Source organism: Girardinichthys multiradiatus, chromosome X (genome assembly GCF_021462225.1).
Source record: "Girardinichthys multiradiatus isolate DD_20200921_A chromosome X, DD_fGirMul_XY1, whole genome shotgun sequence".
NCBI classification, from domain to species: Eukaryota; Metazoa; Chordata; class Actinopteri; order Cyprinodontiformes; family Goodeidae; genus Girardinichthys; species Girardinichthys multiradiatus.
Genome location: NC_061817.1, coordinates 9,311,003 through 9,332,871, shown reverse-complemented (window position 1 = coordinate 9,332,871; position 21,869 = coordinate 9,311,003). Strand labels below are relative to the sequence as shown.

At 39.0% G+C, this 21,869-nt stretch overlaps 1 protein-coding gene across 1 annotated transcript in view; it reads right to left on the bottom strand.

The window, feature by feature from the left end:
* Nucleotides 1-4,661: 4,661 nt before the first annotated feature.
* Nucleotides 4,662-21,869, bottom strand: part of LOC124862248 (rho GDP-dissociation inhibitor 1-like) — a 31,455-nt gene continuing 14,247 nt past the window's right edge. The window contains exons 2-6 of the mRNA XM_047356065.1: nt 17,296-17,469; nt 16,670-16,753; nt 6,462-6,538; nt 5,278-5,341; nt 4,662-5,186 (exon numbers count right to left, since the gene is read on the bottom strand). Coding sequence (XP_047212021.1) covers nt 4,990-5,186; nt 5,278-5,341; nt 6,462-6,538; nt 16,670-16,753; nt 17,296-17,469 — 596 coding nt within the window. The 3' untranslated portion in view covers nt 4,662-4,989. The remainder of the gene's footprint in view (nt 5,187-5,277; nt 5,342-6,461; nt 6,539-16,669; nt 16,754-17,295; nt 17,470-21,869) is intronic.

The window sequence follows — 21,869 nt, the reverse complement described above, 5'->3', positions numbered from 1 at the left end:
TTCAAATTTGTCCACCTACAATGACAACAGCATAACCAAACACAGCACAGTAGTGGTATTTCACATTTTCTACAAGTTATCCATGTATCCTCATGTGGAATTCTTTTAACTCCAAGATCTCATAGCCTCAAAGCAGAACTTATTTACATCTCACACCCATAAAATCTACCAGACAAAGAGGGATTTGCTTCATATTTTTTATGGGAATAGTATCAAAGGACTTACATGCACCTCTACAGTATACACAGTTCAGGTACAGGTTTTCACCTGTGTGCTCTCTGAAAAAGTTCCACAAAAACTGAATAAGTTGGAATGAAAACAACTCAAAAATCATTCTACAAAGAATCTACTCATCTTCTCAGCCTGCTTTAATTGAACCAAACTTTAGACACAGCAATTAAAAGGCATGTATCATCACTTTTACGTTTCCTCTTCAATTTTGTTCAGGCTCATAGCTCATGCAAATTATATTCCTTTTCATGTCTTAAAATGAAGAAATATGTGAAAAAGTGTGAAAGAAAAAGAGCGAACACAAGGCAGCTGAGAACGCAGCTGAAAGTTGCTAAAGCATGATGACAGCACCTTTAGAACGCTGAACGCTGTCCCCACAATGTCCACCCAAAACAAAAGAAGCGATGGCAACGACTCCAATTCATTTGATAACGTGAAGATTTAAGTGGCAATTTATCAAGTGAGGAAGCCAGGAGTAATGCTGTCTGAGCGCAGCATCTTGGAGACTTAACAAACTGGTGCCCTGTGGAGGGATTTAAAAGCACTGTGTCGCAATCATAGTCTGCCTGTAATTTACCACAGTGGTTAATGACTTCTTGTGACAAAACCTGTAATTCAAAACATACGTTTTGCAGTCTGCACTTCACTAGCGTTGCTACTTTGACATGCACAGGCATTCGTCAGCCGGTTCCTCTGAACAAGTGTGTCTTAAAACAATATACTTTATTTCACTGAGCCATGCATCCACTGTGGAAGTCTCACTGTTCTCCACAAAATCTGTTTGTATTTTACTCTTATAAAACACAAACAATTGTGGTGTGTAATTGCGCTACAGTCATCTACTGTTAAAATGTTATTCCTAGGACACCATCTGTCACTTCACAAAAACTATAAGTCCATTTTAAGTTAGTTTTCCCACAATATGCTGTTTAGACCTAAGAAATCTCTTCAAGCAAAGGCTGCACATATGGTGGATGAAAGAGAGGTTAAAATACTGATTCACAATCAGACTACAGCTGCAGTCAAACACTCGCTCCTTCATGAGTCACCACTGAAGCTAATTCTTCTTGCTAAACATACACATAGATCATTGAAGAGAATCATCACTTGTTTAAGGTGATCTGCTGAGATCAGAAGAAGTTTTGTATTGACAGATGAAAGATGAAATGTATAAACTACAGTAAACTCATCACTCATAAAACAAAACGTGCAGCCACCTCAGAGGTCTGGCAGCTGACTCCCAACTAGAGCTATCTGTTCTAGTCGTGGCATGAATTGGATTCAAAAGGCTCTTTTTCTATTATAAGTGTGTTTTAAGATTAGCTATTTGCTTTGAAAAACAATTAAAAGGCCTGTTGGGATTTATTAAATATTTCAAGAGTTTTTAGGATGTTTGGTTGTAGCACATGTTGACATTTGCCCTTTAAACAGCCAATCAGCATTTTGATAAAAAAAAAGAAAAGAAAAACATTCTTTTTAATCATATTTGCTCGACAACAAAAATTTTGAACCTGAAGTGGTGGGATTTGACTGTGTTGAAAGGTCGTTAAAGTGCATTAAAACACAGCCATCCCTGCTATGGCAGCATGCATGGCATGGTAAACCTGTAGTCATCTAACCAGAAGCACATTAGATGGCATAAGGAGATGGAAATAGTCTAATAGCTGTGTTTGTAGGACAGGAACAGAAGCCATGAGGCTTTGTAATGCTTGGTATATCAAGTATGCATTGCAAAACCTTTCATGCCACTTGACCTTTTCCAAATTTTGGAACATTGCAACCACAAACCTCTGTGTATTTTATTGAGATTTTATGTAACAGACCAACACACATTAAAGCATATTTTTGAAGTGGAAATTTAAACATGGTTTTCAATTTTTTGAGGGTGCTGCACATTAGTATTTGTCCCCCTTTACTCTGATACTCCTAAATAAAATCTAATGGATGAAAGAATAAAATATTGAAAATCATATGTCATTTTCTAAGCAATATTAGATGTTAGATTATTTTTTACACTCTCACATCCAAATCAGACCACTTGTTCTAAGTGCTTATCTTTCATTGTCAGTGAGAATATTTCACACCTTCTGCAGCACTTTGGTCAAAATAGATTGCTTCTAAGTGTGCAACAGAAAAAAACTTGAAATGGACTTTTTTAACTTCCTGAAGAGATTTGGACATCATTATTTTACATTACAAAAACATGGAGTCAAACAAAATACCTAAAATAAAGCTTATTCTTCTGACCTTAACACTTAATACAACAATTAAACCCTATTGAAAAGACACTATGTACACCAGTTGAAGATGTGTGGAGAAACATGACAGAAAATATCACCCTAATTCCTTTTCTTTGCTGTGGTTGAAGGTATCTAAATCTAAAATGGGACAATGAATCCCAAAGCAATTAACAGCTGTAAGGAGCACTTCCTTTCCTGCATTCATTGTGTGCACTTTTATGAGTTTGGCACCTGGGATAATGGTACTATTTGAGGTGTACACTTTACTGAATAGAAACAATCTGGGAAATTATGTGAAATATGTTTAGAGTAAAGTATCTTCTACATCATAACACAACTTTAAACCATTTCATCTCCATGAGCTGTGTCCCAGCTTCTGAAGCTGGGTTTTCAGGACATCCATTGTCCCAAGTTCCGCCTTGATGTCTAAGAGGGTTCATTTAGATCCACTCTCCTCTTTTAAACCGTGTGTTAACCTTTCTGTCAGTGTTTGCACTATTTTGCCTGTCAGAAAAAGTTATTTTTCAGTAAATCAGAATGAATAGATATTGCAGGCAGCAACAGCATCTATAATTTTACAGGTCCTTCTCAAAAAAATTGCATATTGTGATGAAGTTCATTATTTTCTATAATGTAATAATGAAAATTTAACATTCATATATTTTAGATTCATTGTACACTAACTGAAATATTTCAGGTCTTTTATTGTTTTAATACGGATGATTGTGGCATACAGCTCATAAAAACCCAAAATTCCTATCTCACAAAATTAGCATATTTCATCCGACCAATAAAAGAAAAGTGTTTTTAATACAAAAAACGTCAACCTTCAAATAATCATGTACAGTTATGCACTCAATACTTGGTCGGGAATCCTTTTGCAGAAATGACTGCTTCAATGCGGCGTGGCATGGAGGCAATCAGCCTGTGGCACTGCTGAGGTCTTATGGAGGCCCAGGATGCTTCGATAGCGGCCTTTAGCTCATCCAGAGTGTTGGGTCTTGAGTCTCTCAACGTTCTCTTCACAATATCCCACAGATTCTCTATGGGGTTCAGGTCAGGAGAGTTGGCAGGCCAATTGAGCACAGTGATACCATGGTCAGTAAACCATTTACCAGTGGTTTTGGCACTGTGAGCAGGTGCCAGGTCGTGCTGAAAAATGAAATCTTCATCTCCATAAAGCTTTTCAGCAGATGGAAGCATGAAGTGCTCCAAAATCTCCTGATAGCTAGCTGCATTGACCCTGCCCTTGATAAAACACAGTGGACCAACACCAGCAGCTGACACGGCACCCCAGACCATCACTGACTGTGGGTACTTGACACTGGACTTCTGGCATTTTGGCATTTCCTTCTCCCCAGTCTTCCTCCAGACTCTGGCACCTTGATTTCCGAATGACATGCAGAATTTGCTTTCATCCGAAAAAAGTACTTTGGACCACTGAGCAACAGTCCAGTGCTGTTTCTCTGTAGCCCAGGTCAGGCGCTTCTGCCGCTGTTTCTGGTTCAAAAGTGGCTTGACCTGGGGAATGCGGCACCTGTAGCCCATTTCCTGCACACGCCTGTGCACAGTGGCTCTGGATGTTTCTACTCCAGACTCAGTCCACTGCTTCCTCAGGTCCCCCAAGGTCTGGAATCGGCCCTTCACCACAATCTTCCTCAGGGTCCGGTCACCTCTTCTCGTTGTGCAGCGTTTTCTGCCACACTTTTTCCTTCCCACAGACTTCCCACTGAGGTGCCTTGATACAGTACTCTGGGAACAGCCTATTCGTTCAGAAATTTCTTTCTGTGTCTTACCCTCTTGCTTGAGGGTGTCAATAGTGGCCTTCTGGACAGCAGTCAGGTCGGCAGTCTTACCCATGATTGGGGTTTTGAGTGATGAACCAGGCTGGGAGTTTTAAAGGCCTCAGGAATCTTTTGCAGGTGTTTAGAGTTAACTTGTTGATTCAGATGATTAGGTTCATAGCTCGTTTAGAGACCCTTTTAATGATATGCTAATTTTGTGAGATAGGAATTTTGGGTTTTCATGAGCTGTATGCCAAAATCATCCGTATTAAGACAATAAAAGACCTGAAATATTTCAGTTAGTGTGCAATGAATCTAAAATATATGAATGTTAAATTTTAATCATTACATTATGGAAAATAATGAACTTTATCACAATATGCTAATATTTTGAGAAGGACCTGTACATTAATCCTTCAGCGATGTTTCATTATGTGCTTAAAACTGACCAACCTGACCTTCTGGGTTAGGAAACATGACTAAATAAGGCAGAAGGGAGCAATGGTAATAAAAAGAATAGACAACATTAGGAATGATGGAGATAACCTAGAAAATGTAAAGAAAATGGGAAAAGATAACTGTAAACAGAGGTTCCTCTCTTGGTGTGTGCAATTATAGAAAGAAAGAAGGTGACAGAGGATATAATAAATAAAGAGAGGACAGAGGATATAATAAATAAAAGGCAAGTATGGAAGAAGGGAAATAATTCGGCATCAGTTTTGTCACACTTCCTGTTAATTTCCATCCTTGCTGATGTTAAGGATCCACTCCCAAGATAAGTAGATGTTCTTGTCATCATCGGTGAAGCAGGATTTGACCACATATTGACCTCGGGACATCATCCCCTTAGGCGCCTCATCAACTGAACACAGGAACTCCTGCTCCTCTGCTCGTGGGCCATAGCTTCCCATCATGCACACTACAGTGTTCTCTGTGGGGTGAACAAAATGTTTCTGATGTTTCAAGAGAGAAACAAAATCCAAATTTTTTTGGCATATGTAACCAAACGCAATGGAACCTACTTCTTACTCCTTTTTTGTAGGTCACTTGACGATACTTCAAGCCAGACACAATATCTCTGTTCACCTGTAAAGAAATGCAAATTTACATGTTTTTCATTAGTTAAAATCTCACTGTTATTTTTTTCTTTTTAAACAGATTTTCTCCCGGTGTAAACTGGCATAAAGTTTTATGAAATTCAGAAAATCCATTACACGTTGAGGATGACTGGAATTGTCCAGGAGGGGTCCCCACAGCACCGTTTCTCTTTGAGCTGCTTTTAAGCAATTGCCTAATTTAAGCAATGCACACACACGTGTAAACCATGGACTTTTCTTTTTAACAGTTTTTGTTACTTAAATAGATTTCTCTGGACAGTTTTATAACAGAGACCTCCACAGGAAAAAGAGACAAATAGACATTTACTATCGTGTCAAAAAACAAAATGGTAAATTACAGATTGGAGAAGAAAAAGGAGACATTTCAGACATGTATTTGTGAAAGAAGGTTGCCAGACCACTGATGTTGCAATAAAAAAAGAAAATACAAAACTCATAAAGGGTTTATCTGGAGGTAATATAGCTTTCTAAAGTTTCTCTACAGTTTTGTTATTGCACATTACATAAATTCTAAATAAAGACATCATTTTCTACCGCTTCTTCCATAGTGGGTCACAGGGAAGCTGGTGCCTATCTCCAGCAGTCTAGGGCCGGGAGACGGGATACATCCTGGACAGGTTGCCAGTCCATCGCAGGGCAACACACACAGGACAGTCATGTTTTTGGACTGTGGGAGGAAGCCGGAGTACCCGGGGAGAACCCATGCATGCACAGGGAGAACATGCAGACTCCATGCAGAAAGAACCCAAGACCTTCTTGCTGCATGGCAATAGTGCTACAAATGCGCCACCGTGCAGCCCTTAATTTAAGGCATTTCAATTAAAATGCAAAATGTTCCAAATGAAAACAGAAACTTTAGGGGATCACTTTGACAGTTTTATTGCAGACCTTAATCATTTAAGGTAATTTAGAGTCGAAGATGAATGCAACTGAACCAAAAGATATCCTACTCGACATTGTGGTTTGATCTGCATTATTAAAATCTTTTATCACCAACTTTAACTTCTAGATGTCCTCTTTCAAACTCATCAGAAAAAACGTCTGTTTTCTTTCCTAAAACTTCACAGCAAACCATGAATCCACCTCACCTTGAAGTAAACCTTCAGCCTGTATTTGGCTCCTTCCTGCAAGGTGAAGCTGGTCTCCTTCAGAGCACTCAGGTCTCCTGCACACAGACACAGTCACAGTTACAGGATGCAACTGTATGTGAGCTACTTTCAGGGGTTCTTCTTGTCTAGAGAAATAAAACATGTGAGTGATTCCTCTTACATTCATCCTGTGGTTGTCAGATTTCTGTTTTGTTTCCTCTGTGTGCAGTCAGGTTTAATGAGTTTATACTGAAGCTGTAAAAAAAAAAGCATGATGGACCACTGAAAAAACAAAACACACCACAATCAGAAATGCATTGACCATCTAATCACTTTATATCTCAGCCTCGGGTCTGGAGTGCTTCCTAATGGAGAGAGACAAAGGAAGAAGAGGAGGAAGAGATAAAGGAGAGCTAAAGAAATGAGGGGATAGAAAAACAGCAGAAATGTGATATGAGGAGGAAAAAGAGCTCTCTAAGAACTCTACTATGTGAGATAATTGGTGTCTCCACATCTAAAGCATAAATATGACACCATGACCCAAAACCTTTGGTAGTGACTCAGATGTTGGGTTTCACAAACTTCGCAGCTTCAGACTTAGTGGGGACAGTTTATATGTAGTTTACTCTGCAAGATGATGAGTTGGAGATTACTTCATTTCAAATTGTGTAATTAGCCAAAAAAATAATAATAACAAAGCTTATCACAGTGTTTCCACCCACAAAATGAAAATTTCCTTCTTTTGGTATAAACAATATTATATAAGTACAGGTAAAGCTGTAAAGCGGTCCAGCTGAAATCACTCTATCAATATAAATAGCAGGCTTCCTGACCATCTCTACTGCTGTTTGGTTTTATTTGACCCATCTCCATCTGAGAACCACAATGCTGAATCTAACTCCCCTTTTCCTCATTTTCTGATTCATCTCCTCCACTTTCTATTGCCTCAGGAGAGAGTCGGTGGAGGGAAAAACGCCAGCCTCCCTTGGGAAACTTTGAAGGGGGAAAATAGGTCAGTCGGGAAAGAAGTCTACCTGCTTTCCTCAAGACTGCACACATGCAGAGTGGAGCTAATATTCACCAGTGCAGATGCTGACTAAAGCTGCTTTTTCCATTTGAAATTTAGGCATTAAAAATAATTGCATAGATGGAGAAAAAGCTAGAAGTAAGCAGGAAAAAAAACTCCCTAGACTTTTGAAGCCAAGTCAAAAAAGATTAAATGAAAAAGGATTTCTGATTGTATTTATATGATCACAAAACATGACGCAGCATTTCAGATTTTTACTTAACATGTAATAAAATAACATGCAAAAAAAACCTTTGCTTTTGGCCACATGAAACCAGTAGATGAGACAGTTAAGAAGTCCAAAAACAGCTGAGTGCTTGTAGCAAAAACCCTGGTCATCCATCAAGCCGTCTAGAGGCTTTTCAGTCAGGACAGAGAGCAGACACCCCTACTGACACTACCTCGAGCCATGCAGCATCCATGACTAAACTACCTGCAAACTCCAAAATGAAAGTATTTACAAAGTTGCACATATCTTGCTTTCACTACGTTAATCACAGTAAAATTCTGTGCAGTTTCATTTGAATGAACTCATCTGAAAATAAGCTCAAAACATGTTAAACAAACATGCCTCCTGTATCAGTTGGATAGACTTAAAAATTACTTTTAAAATTACAGTCCAATATTATATGCTTTGATCCTCTTAGCGTTTTATTCTAAAGGCAGAGATTTATGAGACAAACACCCACCTCTTTAGATAAATTATACACTTTTTTCCAACAATACATTAACAGAACACCTTAGAAGTTATTGAAACTGATGACCAGAAAAACGGCCATTTGGTCTGCTTGGTGTCAAGAGCGTTGGGATGCATTGATGTGCAGCAACGTGCTCACTTCAATTCTGTGTTTTATTATCATTTCTTTGAAGAAACCTGTATAATATGAGCTACAACAACATTTAATTTCCCTTTGGTAATTAGGTATAAATTTGTTTGAATTTGGAATTAATGAAATTGCTGTTTTGTCCAGAAACATTTGAATTAATCAGGCTTTATGGCTGCTTCAAAATCATGTTGGACCTTGTCCGAATGGCTCAGTTGGACTGAACTTAGAAGGCTAAAGAGGAAACCTCACGTTTTCACTTTGACACATTTCCTTCAGATCTGAGGTAGCCTGCACCATGATACAGGGGCCTCACCATCTGTCTCACCGCCCTGTGAACCAAATGCAGTGATTCATTCATTGCTTGCCTAATCATGCTTCCTGATATACAGATATTTTCCTTGCATGTTAAAATGGTCAACAGATCCGTCCTGATGGCTGAAAGTACTTCACAGCAGGGCAGGCTGTCAGTCTGTCAGTCACCAACATGCAGAGACTGTCGACATGTAATCATTAAATAGCTGAAAAGTGCTCTCTTGGCTCTCCTTCTACTCCTTTATCCCGCCTAAACCTGATGTGTTTAGCTTTGATCTGGCCCGTATCATTACTCTGAAAAATCTGCCTAAGAGTTAAAGATAATAAAATAAACAATTCATTCAAAATGCAAAAGATGTGCATCAAGTTGTGTTCTATCTATGAATTGTTTATTGTTTGTAATATGTCATATAATTTGTAAAATGCATGCTTAAAGCCTTAAAGGTTGTTTGTTTGCATGTTTATTTTAATGCTTGTTTCACAGCTGACTGTCTTAAGTTGAAAGTAACCAAATAATTATAATCTGAAATAATCAGAAAATAAGGCCAGGTCCCCTGCTATGCAGCTAATGAAATATTTTGGCATGTCTTGCTGAGTAAATCTTCATAAGGGCAGATAGAATGTCTGCAGAACTCTGCACGAGGTTCAGTGACATTATGAACAAGTCATTGGGGCATCATTGGTGCCAATGTGTGGTATGAATGACATTTCTAAGTTGTAAAGGACATGTCACTATTTTCAGAAATCCAAAAATGCACGTCAGCTTGGATTTGGTGGAGATCTGTGTATTCATACATCATTAAAACTCTTGGCAGACACACAACAGTGCAATGTGGATATTATTTTAAAAATGCATAGCACAACTTAATGGGTTTAACACTTTTCTCTGGTTGATATCTCGAGATGTTGCTTTAACATTTTCTGTTTTTTCCTCATGATAACTCCTTTTTTGTTAAGTGCACCAGTCCCTCCTGCAGGAAAACATCGTGAAAAGATGATGCTGCCACACACCATTGGGATGGTGTTCCCAGGCTTGCATCTTTCCCCCTTCCTCCTACAAAAGTAACAGTGGACATTATGGACAAACACTTCAAATTTAGCTTCAGACAGGATATGAATGAGTCAAAGAGAGAAGTTGCAAGCTATAACCTTTTATGTTGGTTGAGAGAAATAGCTTCTTCTTCTCTGCGTAGCATTTCAGTCCATGTTGGTAGATCCGTGGATAATCACACTCTCTTACCAGTCTCTTCACAAGGACTTTGGCTTTTGTTCTGTGGTTGAAATGCAGCATGTATCGCACCAAAACCCATTCTCTACTGAAAAACAGAACCTGACTTGTTCCTGAACAGAATGATTACTGAATATTCCCATTCATGGATATTCTCATTCCCATTCCTAGGAATATCCAGTAATCGTAACTTGTCACCAAGTTTTGCAGGAACTCGGCTCAGACGTTCAACTCATAGATGGAAATTTCTGTAAGCTCATTGGGAAAGATGTTTACCTAAAAATAAACCAAATGAGAAATAGGAATTTTACAAATTCCTTCATGAGTTATTGAGTCAACATTTATTAAATCGTTTAGATTTTAAAGCCTTCAAATGTTATATTCATATTCTGCAAGGAAATGCATCCATAACACAGGGCTGTATTTTGCAATAAAGAATACTGCAGCTCTAATAAGAACTATGATCCCAATGATCCAGCCAGACTTAAAAAATCTCATCTGAAACTGAAACCTTTCTGCTGACGATTACTCAAATGGTTTTCCATCCACCTGTCACATCTGACCTAACTGAGGTCTTAGGGGTGTAGAAAAATCTGGCCTGAACAGTGTGCTCTCTCCATATGGTGCAGATTTCCCATCACACACTGAAACATGGTGCAGTCTACTGCTCCATGTTTGGATTGTGGAAAAAAGCATCACAGTGTTTCGTATTGCCTAGCAACCAGCTGACCTTTCCCATCTGCAGCCTGTATCGTTTGTGAGTAAATGTCTGTATATGTGTGGCTGTAATTAGGAAGAGACGAATCTCTCAGAAGAAATACAAGTTAATTTCACCAGTTCAAATTCAGGAAGAAATTACCCAAAACACCTTTGAAGGAACCAACTGTGCTCAAATGCTAATTATAGAATTCCTCAACTGTGTTGAAGACGTGAAGTGAACCATATAGAGACACATTACTCAGCTTGAACATTTTTGTTTCATCGCTACTGCAGACTTCAGTCTATTTTGGGGGATGTTATGTTACAGTTAAAACAGTCTTTAAATTGAAGAAAAATTATTTACAAATGTAAATCTGAAAAGTGTGGTGTGCATTTGTATCTAGTCCCCTTTATTCTGATACCCCTAAATAAATCAGGTGCACAATTATTTCTTCAAAAGTCACCTTATTAGTAAATCCAGCTGGTCTGGATTAGCATAGCAGACAGGTCAGTTAGAAGACTGTGGAGAGGCTTAAAGCAGGATAAGCTTTTAAAAAATATCTTAAGGTTCAATCATCATGGAAGCATGGTAAGAGTTATTGTACAACTGCAAGCTCACCAAGACATAGCCGTGCACCTAAACTGACAGGGCAGGAAAGGAGAGCACTAATCAAAGAAGCTGCCAAGAGGCCCGTGGTAACACTGGAGGAGCTGCTGAGATCGACAGCTTAGGTGGGGGACAGGACACCTAATTATCATGCACTCTAAAAATATGACCACCATGGACGAAAGCCATTGTCGAAGGAAAGTTACAAGAATCCCATATGCTGTTTGCAACAAGCCATATTGGGGACACAGAAAACATGGTAAAAGGTGCTTAGTCAGATGACACCAGTGTTAAACGTTTTGCCCTAAATCGCTGAGACCCTGCATCCTCAAGTGAGGACTTTGATTTTTTTGCTTCTCTGTGCCATTATACTTTTGATAATTTGATAATTGTTTTCAACTTTGACCCATTGGTCCTTAATTACTAGACACTACCACCGCCACCTAGTGGTCAAATCATACCATTACACTCATTTTAGTAAAAACAAGATGGTGGGAATTGAAACCAGTGTACAGGTCCTTCTCAAAATATTAGCATATTGTGATAAAGTTCATTATTTTCCATAATGTCATGATGAAAATTTAACATTCATATATTTTAGATTCATTGCACACTAACTGAAATATTTCAGGTCTTTTATTGTCTTAATATGGATGATTTTGGCATACAGCTCATGAAAACCCAAAATTCCTATCTCACAAAATTAGCATATTTCATCCGACCAATAAAAGAAAAGTGTTTTTAATACAAAAAACGTCAACCTTCAAATAATCATGTACAGTTATGCACTCAATACTTGGTCGGGAATCCTTTGGCAGAAATGACTGCTTCAATGCGGCGTGGCATGGAGGCAATCAGCCTGTGGCACTGCTGAGGTCTTATGGAGGCCCAGGATGCTTCGATAGCGGCCTTTAGCTCATCCAGAGTGTTGGGTCTTGAGTCTCTCAACGTTCTCTTCACAATATCCCACAGATTCTCTATGGGGTTCAGGTCAGGAGAGTTGGCAGGCCAATTGAGCACAGTGATACCATGGTCAGTAACCATTTACCAGTGGTTTTGGCACTGTGAGCAGGTGCCAGGTCGTGCTGAAAAATGAAATCTTCATCTCCATAAAGCTTTTCAGCAGATGGAAGCATGAAGTGCTCCAAAATCTCCTGATAGTTAGCTGCATTGACCCTGCCCTTGATAAAACACAGTGGACCAACACCAGCAGCTGACACGGCACCCCAGAACATCACTGACTGTGGGTACTTGACACTGGACTTCTGGCATTTTGGCATTTCCTTCTCCCCAGTCTTCCTCCAGACTCTGGCACCTTGATTTCTGAATGACATGCAGAATTTGCTTTCATCCGAAAAAAAGTACTTTGGACCACTGAGCAACAGTCCAGTGCTGTTTCTCTGTAGCCCAGGTCAGGCGCTTCTGCCGCTGTTTCTGGTTCAAAAGTGGCTTGACCTGGGGAATGCAGCACCTGTAGCCCATTTCCTGCACACGCCTGTGCACGGTGGCTCTGGATGTTTCCACTCCAGACTCAGTCCACTGCTTCCGCAGGTCCCCCTAGGTCTGGAATCAGCCCTTCTCCACAATCTTCCTCAGGGTCCGGTCACCTCTTCTCGTTGTGCAGCGTTTTCTGCCACACTTTTTCCTTCCCACAGACTTCCCACTGAGGTGCCTTGATACAGCACTCTGGGATCAGCCTATTTGTTCAGAAATTTCTTTCTGTGTCTTACCCTCTTGCTTGAGGGTGTCAATGGTGGCCTTCTGGACAGCAGTCAGGTCGGCAGTCTTACCCATGATTGGGGTTTTGAGTGATGAACCAGGCTGGGAGTTTTAAAGGCCTCAGGAATCTTTTGCAGGTGTTTAGAGTTAACTCGTTGATTCAGATGATTAGGTTCATAGCTCGTTTAGAGACCCTTTTAATGATATGCTAATTTTGTGAGATAGGAATTTTGGGTTTTCATGAGCTGTATGCCAAAATCATCCATATTAAGACAATAAAAGACCTGAAATATTTAAGTTAGTGTGCAATGAATCTAAAATATATGAATGTTAAAATTTCATCATTACATTATGGAAAATAATTAACTTTATCACAATATGCTAATATTTTGAGAAGGACCTGTATTTAGGCAGAATTACATCTTCATCTTCTTGAGGCATGAAAGATTGACAAATTCTTGCATTTGTAGCAAAGAACAATGCCGGTAAGGACAAAGTACTCATTTGAGGACATTGGGACTATATTTCGTTATTGATTGTGCCATGGATGGACCTGGGAATATTTGTAAGAAATAACAAATATAAATAGTTATTGTAAGTAGTATTTGTCCTCATATGTTGGTTAGATAAATATAGGAAAATCTAAAACACTTCACAAGCCTAAATAGCTCAATTCAATCATCTAGGTACATCATTTATTAGCCCCATTTCTCTGGTATAGATTTTGATTTGAATTTGGGGTTCATATTATCATTACAGGAAAACTTACATTATCCAGGGCAGAACAAATGCTCTTGGCAATTAGAGACAACTCTGAGATTCAAGATTTATCAGATGACAAAGAGAATGATCCTGTTGTTGATGAATACATTCCTGATTTTGACCCATTGCCTGTTGAACAACAACCCGATGACTCCGAAGATGATTATTCACCACCTGATTCACCTGATGATTATACACCGTCTGATGCAGCAGAAGATCATCACTACAACAGTAAAGATAGTGACAGCAAGAATAGGAGTGAGCTACAACATCTACAGGCATGCATATGCAAGCGTAAACTACAGCATGGTGAGCTGCAATCAAATCCCAGGTATGAACCTCAAAATGCAGGATGTAGAGATCGTTGGAAATCTGCCCCTTTCACCCCTAACTTAATCCAGTTTCAGGGTGAAGATCTCTCCACACTTCTGTTGATGAGATTTATCAGTTTATTGGGGCAGCAATCTTGATGTCTTGTATAAATTATCCACAAACAAGGATGTTCTGGTCAAATGCTTTGAGTCCTTGCCATTAATGATACAAGGTCATACAATCGGTTTTTCAAACTGAGGATCAATCTGAAAGTTGTCACTGACGATATTCCAGAAGACAAGAGAGACATTGACATGTTCTGGAGGGTGAGACCCTTTATGAATCGTAAAATCAATGGCTGCCACCTTCATGTGTCTCAGTCGAGGAGCAGGTGATCCCATTCACCGGAGCTTAACCATTCTGACAGTATGTGCCATCAAATCCCAATCCAGTTGGAATAAATAACTTTTTTTCTGGCATCAGTGAATGGAATTGTGCTAAACTTTGAGGTCTACCAAGGTGCAAAGACACAGCTCACAAGTTCAAGATTCTGACGGATTGTTTTTAGGAGCCCTGATTATCAAACAATCAAACGTGTATTGTGATTGATTCTTCATAACCATACCAGCTGTGGATCACATGCTGAAAAGCAGGTGTACCTGACCGGGACAGTGATGAAGAACTGGGTCCCCAAAGCAATGCTGAAGCTGCAAAGTGACCCAACCTGAAACCTGCTTCAGCAACAGTCTCAAGGGCAGATGTGCAGCTTTGTGTAGTCAAGTGGAATGACAATAAGTCAATTGTTATGCTTTCTTCTGTGCATGTAGAACAGCCTAAAGACACCTGCCAGCGACGGTCAAAGGACAAAACATATGTGACTGTTACACGGCCAAGCATTGTGCGAGAGTACAACACCAAAATGGGTTGGGTTGACCTGTCAGACAGGATGATAAGCTACTACAGAATGAGTGTCCGCACCAAGTGGACAATTGCTGTTCTGATGCACTTCACAGATCTTGCTCTTGTCAACAGCTGGCTGCTGTATCACCAAGATGATCAGGAAAATGGTACTCCAAGAAAAGCTATTATGATGTTTCTCGAGTGTTGCATGGTAGTGGCTCAGGTATTCCTCAACAAGCATGACATTTTTTAAACAAAGATGCTCACGTCACAGATGCAGAGGGAGAGAACGCACACTCTCAACAGTCAAGGAAAGGATCTCGGATCAACCCGGTCCCACATGTCTCTGCCCACACATGTTCTGCTGCTCATCCCCCAGAGATGGCGGGCTGCCCTAGGAAATCCTGTGTGCAGTGTAATAAGTGCAATGTGTTCCTCTGCTTGCAGAATCAATGCAACTGCTTTGCAGAATTTCACAAAGCCCGGTAGGGCTGCTCTGGAAGGGAAGATCATTTTCTGTAAAGATGTTTTACTCTGTAATGTTTGAAAAGCCTTGTATAGGGTCTGATATACCCACCTGTTTGCACTTTTGAAAATTTCTCCAAAGTCAGTAAGTCTGGAAGGACAGACTGTTGTTGCTGATGTTTTGTACTTTAATTGTTATGAAGCCACATTTAGGGCCAAAGGTCCACGCCTCTTTGCACTTTTAAAAGTTTCTCAAAGGCCAGGAGGACTGTTCTGAATTGACAGATAGTTTGGTCTAAAGATGTTTTTCACTGAAATGTTTGAAAACCCATGATAGGGCCGGATACACCCACCTGTTTCTCAAAAGCCAGTAGGACTGTTCTGGAAGGGCAGACTGCTTTTTGCTGAGGTTTTCTGCTGTTTATACCTTTGGGTAGCCATGCTTTTTGCCTAAAATACAACAGTTTTACTCTTTTGTTTTATGCTCCACTGTTGCAGTCTGAAGCTAACTGGTTTTATAAATGTTCAGCCAATCATGTCTTTATGTCCTTCAGTGTCCCCATATGGGGACATAGAATGTTTTGAAAAGAAGCTGAAATTTTGTATTTATATTAATTGGTACCTTCTGATTCCAATTTGCAAATAAAAATTCTAAATATTAAACCGACTGTCATCATATGAGGGGATCATTTTTTGCGAAAAACACTTCAGCTTTGGTCATTGTTTGTTTGTGACCTTGTTGTGTTTTGTGTCATTTTTTGTGTTTTTTATGTTTTTACCACCATGTGACACCAAAGGCAAACTTCCACATATGTGGACAATAAAGATCCTAATTATTGTTAATATATAAAAATACTACATGTAGCAGAAAACAAATAAATACTAAATAACGCTAAATGAACCATTCCCATGGGAAAGCATGGTGGTGGTAGCATCATAAAGGAAAACCTATTTGCAAAGGACTTGAAGATGGGGCAGATGATTACCTTCCAGCTAGAACAATATGTCAGAAATAAATTAATAAAAATAAAAAAATGTCACCATTTAACCCCTAAAGACTTGCAGCTGTAATTGGGAAGGGGAAAATGCAAATGCACACAAAGCTTTTGAAGACCACATAACATTTTCTATCTCATAAAATTGCTATAAAATATATTGAAGAGTGTGGTTGTAATGTGCCAATGTGAAGTACAAGGGAAATCTGCCTTGCCATTTGTGAGCGTGGTTTGTCAATCAGCCTGACTTTTGGGTTTGATCAGTAAGCCATAACAATTAGACCCAAGGAGCTGAAAGTGAGGAGGAATGGGGTACCTGTGAGATCCATGGCGATTGGTTCAGAAGTATCGTCACACAACAGGATCAGTCTGGTCACTCTGACGTTAGGCTCAGAGGGGTCTGGTTGAGACAAAAGATTTATTTACTCATTTTCAAGAGAGGTACAATAGACTATGTAACACTTTAAGATGATGGCACAGTTAAAGGAATGAAAATAATGCTTTTATTTTTAATTTTATCAACAATAATTTAAAAGCTCTACTTGCTTTCATGTTAAAAAATCACAGTTTAAATTAGAGTGTGTTCACAGCGTGTCTCTAATGTTGCTACAAAGACAGAACAAGCCAAGATTTAAAGCTTTATATCTCCTTCAGTCTTTGCTTTTCCATTCTCTGATTTACAGTGAACATGATTGACTATAGAGCTGCTATGCTGTGGAGGAGGTGGTGTTGAGTTACAGCCATCAAGGAATCAGAGCTATATCAGCTATCTCAGCCTGGCTCCTGGGTTAGAGATGCTGAGGAGAGCAAGTCTATTGTTGCATTCTGTGCATGTGAGTTATGCACAGAGTAATTACCCTGTAGTGAGGGAAAATATTTATGAACTCTGCAGAAAAGCCAGACACCAGAGTAAACAACAGGTAAGTAAAGGCACTCACTAACCTGCACTCATTGCCTCTGGCCCCAGCAGGGTCTGCTTGTACTTCACCAAGCTTTCATCATCTTTGTCCATTTCCTGAATCTCCTGCAGCGACTTCTGAGCCGGAGGATTGTAGTTCAGGTTCCTGTCATCATCTTCCTCCTCTATAGCCAAATTAGTCTTGTCAGCCAGCAGACCTATGAAGATGATGGGAAAAGACATTTTAAGATTTTTTTTTTTTTTGTACATTGCAGTATTTCACATTGTGCATCGTATAGACATGAACGTATATTTAAAAAATGGAATTCCTATAGATAAAAATGTGTTTCCTTTCATTTATGTGATACTTGGAGTAGAACAGAGGTTTCTGAAACGCACAAAAAATAACTGTATTTACAATACAAGGGCAAGCCCAAGGTATAAGCAAACCTTAGGACTGCTTTGGGGCCACTGCTGGCCTGCAGGTCCCAGTAGGATTGAATTCTCAAAGCAGATGTTGCCAATGCACAAGTTCTACACATACTTGAAGGAGATCTTCATAGCTTGAATCAAATGAATAAAATAGTCAGAATTTAAAGCTTATTTATTGAAAAACACCTTTACATACATTGTAATTTAGGGTTATTCAAGTAAATTATTGAGAACATTTAGAAAACGTATGAGTATTCCATACATATTGTAAAGTGACTAATACTAAACACATTCTCTCATATAGTCAAATTAATTTATTATTTACTAGTTGATGCAAAATTGCAAAGTGGTGTGAAATACAGAATGCCAAAAATGCAAAAAACAAAATTCAAACATGGAGAATATAAATGGGGAGATCACTGGTGTTGTCTTGGCTGGTGGGCTTTACAGCAAGTAAGACCTCTAATAAAATTGTGCCTAGGGCCTGATACAACCCCAGACCAGCTCTGCATGGGAGTCTAGGCTGAATGCTTTGTTGCATTCGTCTTTATGCTTCTACTATGTAGATCTAGCATTAGCAGGATTTAGAGCAATGTGCAGAAATCTTGAATCTTTGTGTTTTAAGTAAAAAGCAGCTAAAATTCAAAGAAAACATTTAAGAGACCCTCCGAAAGCCTGGAGAATCCTTGAACAGGACCATTTTAAACCATTATGACAAAGTCTGACTCCTTGGAAGCACAATCAGCAAAAAGTAGCGATAAAATGTTACTAAAACAGTTACTAAAGTTAGGAAACTTCACTCTGTGTAATGTGAGTAATGTAGTCTCATTGAACCAAAATCACATCAGTGTAGGACAATGTTATCAAATTCTGATGGTGGTCAGAATATTAAAAAGGCAATAATGAAAACATCCAGCTGAGTCTTTTTTTAGGACATCTGGAAATTGAATAAATATTTACCACAAGACCCCATCACAGGGATGCACTTCTGCTGCATTAAAGAGGCTCAGTTCTCAGGCAGCACATGAAAGATGACTCACTGTCAGTATAACGCATTACTTTATTCAAGCCATTTGCAGCCATGATGGATTAGATTTCAACTGGGAATTTGATCCGGTACTGATACTCGCAGACATCCGATGATGGGCTCTGCAAGCTGCAATTTTATTTCAACATCTAACTCCTATCTGCACCTGCGGGCCTGAAGAGGTTCATGATTAGAGATCTGAGCAGATAACACCAGTATTATAACAGTACTATGATGAGCTGGGTGAATTCTGTTTCTGTAAAAATGTAATTGGGCTGAGATAATTATTTTAACCAAAACAGTGCAACGTTAGTTTAAGCTGCATACATCATAGTTCATTAGAGATTCCAGCTGCATGTGAAGAACTCCTAATTATCTGGAGAACAGGAGACAATGTGATGTTTTACTGCACTCTAACAGCCCTCTTTAACATCCTCTGGTTCTGTTTTACTGCTCATAATGAGATGACACTGTATGAATCACCTAAGAGATGTGTAGCGAGGTAATTTGATGACTTGGGGAGGACACAAATGTTCCCATGAGCTCCTCTGTGCTTGTGTGTCTGTTACCTAACAGCAATAAAAACCATTCAGACCCAAACAGCTGCCTTCACCCGGCACCAATGAGGCAGCCCTTGCAGCAACATGAACTTCTTTGTACCTGAGTGCCTGCATGTTTTCAGGATTGCTTAGAAAGAATTGTACAATTTCTTAATCTTTTTATCTTTCTGAATTATAGTTAATTTTTTTCTTTATTGATCTTTTAGTCAGTCATTTTCTACCGCTTATTCATTCCATAGTGGGTTGCGGGGAAGCTGGTGCCTATCTCCAGCAGTCTATGGGCGAGAGGCGGGGTACACCCTGGACAGGTCGCCAGTCCATCACAGGGCAACACACAAACAACCATGCACACACTCATTCATACACCTAAGGGCAATTTAGAGTTACCAATTAACCTAACAGGCATGTTTTTGGACTGTGGGAGGAAACCGGAGAACCTAGCAATCTAGTTAAATGTAATAATGAATAATGAATAGTTAGCAATCGTTAGGGTAGTTGCAAAATTCTAATGATTATTTTGAAGTCTTCTTAGTTTTGTCTTTGTCCAGGAAAAAATTATGTAAATTTATTAAACATTAATTCAATATTTTATGCATTTTTTGTGTATTTGATATCCTGAGAACGATCTGCTTTTTGTTTCTATAAATAATCCTGTTCAGAGTTGCAGCTTGAGCTTATTTCTCTAGTTACTAGGCAAAAGCTGCCAGTCCAACAAAGAGACATACAAGACACACGCTAAAAACTGCTGGGTATTTCTTTGACCCATTGGGTCAATGGCTAGCTATGTTTTCGAGAGAATATTACATTACATTTCAGGATTTTTGAAGACTTCTTTTAGCATTTTGTGGTCTGCTTTTAGGGTGATCGTGCTTGGACGGGCAGACCTGAGCATGTTGGTAGTTGTTTCAAATGTTCTCCACTTGTAGACTATTTTCTATTAAAACCACTTTTATTCCCTTACCAGACTCATAAACTGCTTTAAGACAGCTCTTTGGATCTCAGCTTGGTGTCCACTCTCACTTCAACAGTCAGAAACACACCAGACTAAACATCAGAGGTTTAAACAGGGCCAAATTCCTTCAAAATGCTGAGTTACAATGTTCTAATCAGGTACAAAATGTATGTAGATTTTTAGCAATTTCAGATGGGAGTAAATATAGGGGTGTCTTAATTTATTACTCACCAGATGTCACATTTACAGAAAAATGTAAATTGTCTTTATTGTTTAATTATATTACACAAATTTCCCTGTATTGTTCAAATTGATATTAAATATCCATATTTCCAAGAAAAACCCACAGGCTGTCATAGGGTGTCTTAATTTCTTCACAACTGTATGTTCAACATTCATTTTGAGCATAGAATTGGGCATTCAATTATTACAAGGAGGCAACATGTCAGACAATGTTGTATTTTTCAAACTCGTTAATGTCTAATGTTAAGGCTACTAGTCAATGCAATGCATGTGTTGGATTAAAACCTAACCCAGGATTATGGCTCAAACCTATAACCCAATCCTGTCATGCTAAGTCAGCTGACTTGGATCAGTCTAAATTTGACCCAGGAATGGGTTAGCAAAAAAAGTAAACTAGTACTAGTACTAGTACTCAAGTAACCTAGTGGTGATTTCTAGTCTGAGAGGAGGAACTAGAGAAAGAAAAACACACACCTCACAGAAAGCACAGAAAGACCTCAGCCAAAATTAATTCCTTTTGCCACGAGACAACAGCACTATCTACTGGTTATCTCTCTAGAAACTATCTATTCGTATTCTTTACCAATTATTAGGATTCTAAAGATATTAATTAACTGAAGTCAGTGTGTGTGGACTGTAAATCAAGCAGCATTTATTTGGACTTGAACTTGTAACTTGGTTGCTGTTTCTGAAAATGTTGGATCATTAAAGACTTCAGGTGTTAATTGTGGCAGAAGAAATAACCCCAAATGAAATGTACCTACTCGGACTGATGGGTCTGTGACCAGTTGAACTAACTGGTGATCTGGTGATTCAAAGAAATCCCAGTTGGTTGGTACGAAGCAGCAAAACCACTTCCAGACAGTGCTGCTCCTTTTTAATTTCTCTCTTTAAGTGCAGTTATAATGATATTTAGGCAAAATACATGGTCAAATGCTTTCATTTTATTACATTATAAGAGAATGATTAGTACCACAAATCCACAAAAATCTGATTGATAGAGATCTTTCTCTCCATTCAGAAAACCAAAATAGAGACTACAGGTATTTCACTTACACTTTTACACTTAACACAAAATACATCTCTCTAATCCACAGAGAGACACATAATCCCACCTTCTAAATTGGATATGGATGGCACATGACTTCATAAATTATTCACTGAGCTGTATTTACATATCAAACTCACCTCTCCTCCCCTGCTTCGGCATGCAAGTGCACACATTTACACACACTGCATGTATCAAACCAGTAAGTGTGGTTAAAAAAAAATCCTTCCCAGCATCTAAAAGCACCTCTTTGAACTCCAAGCTTCTGACCTATCGAATCAATTACTGCTCATTTTGAAAGGCAGAGTCTCCAGTTCCTATGTGTGATTTAATACTGATGGCTGAAGGAACATTAA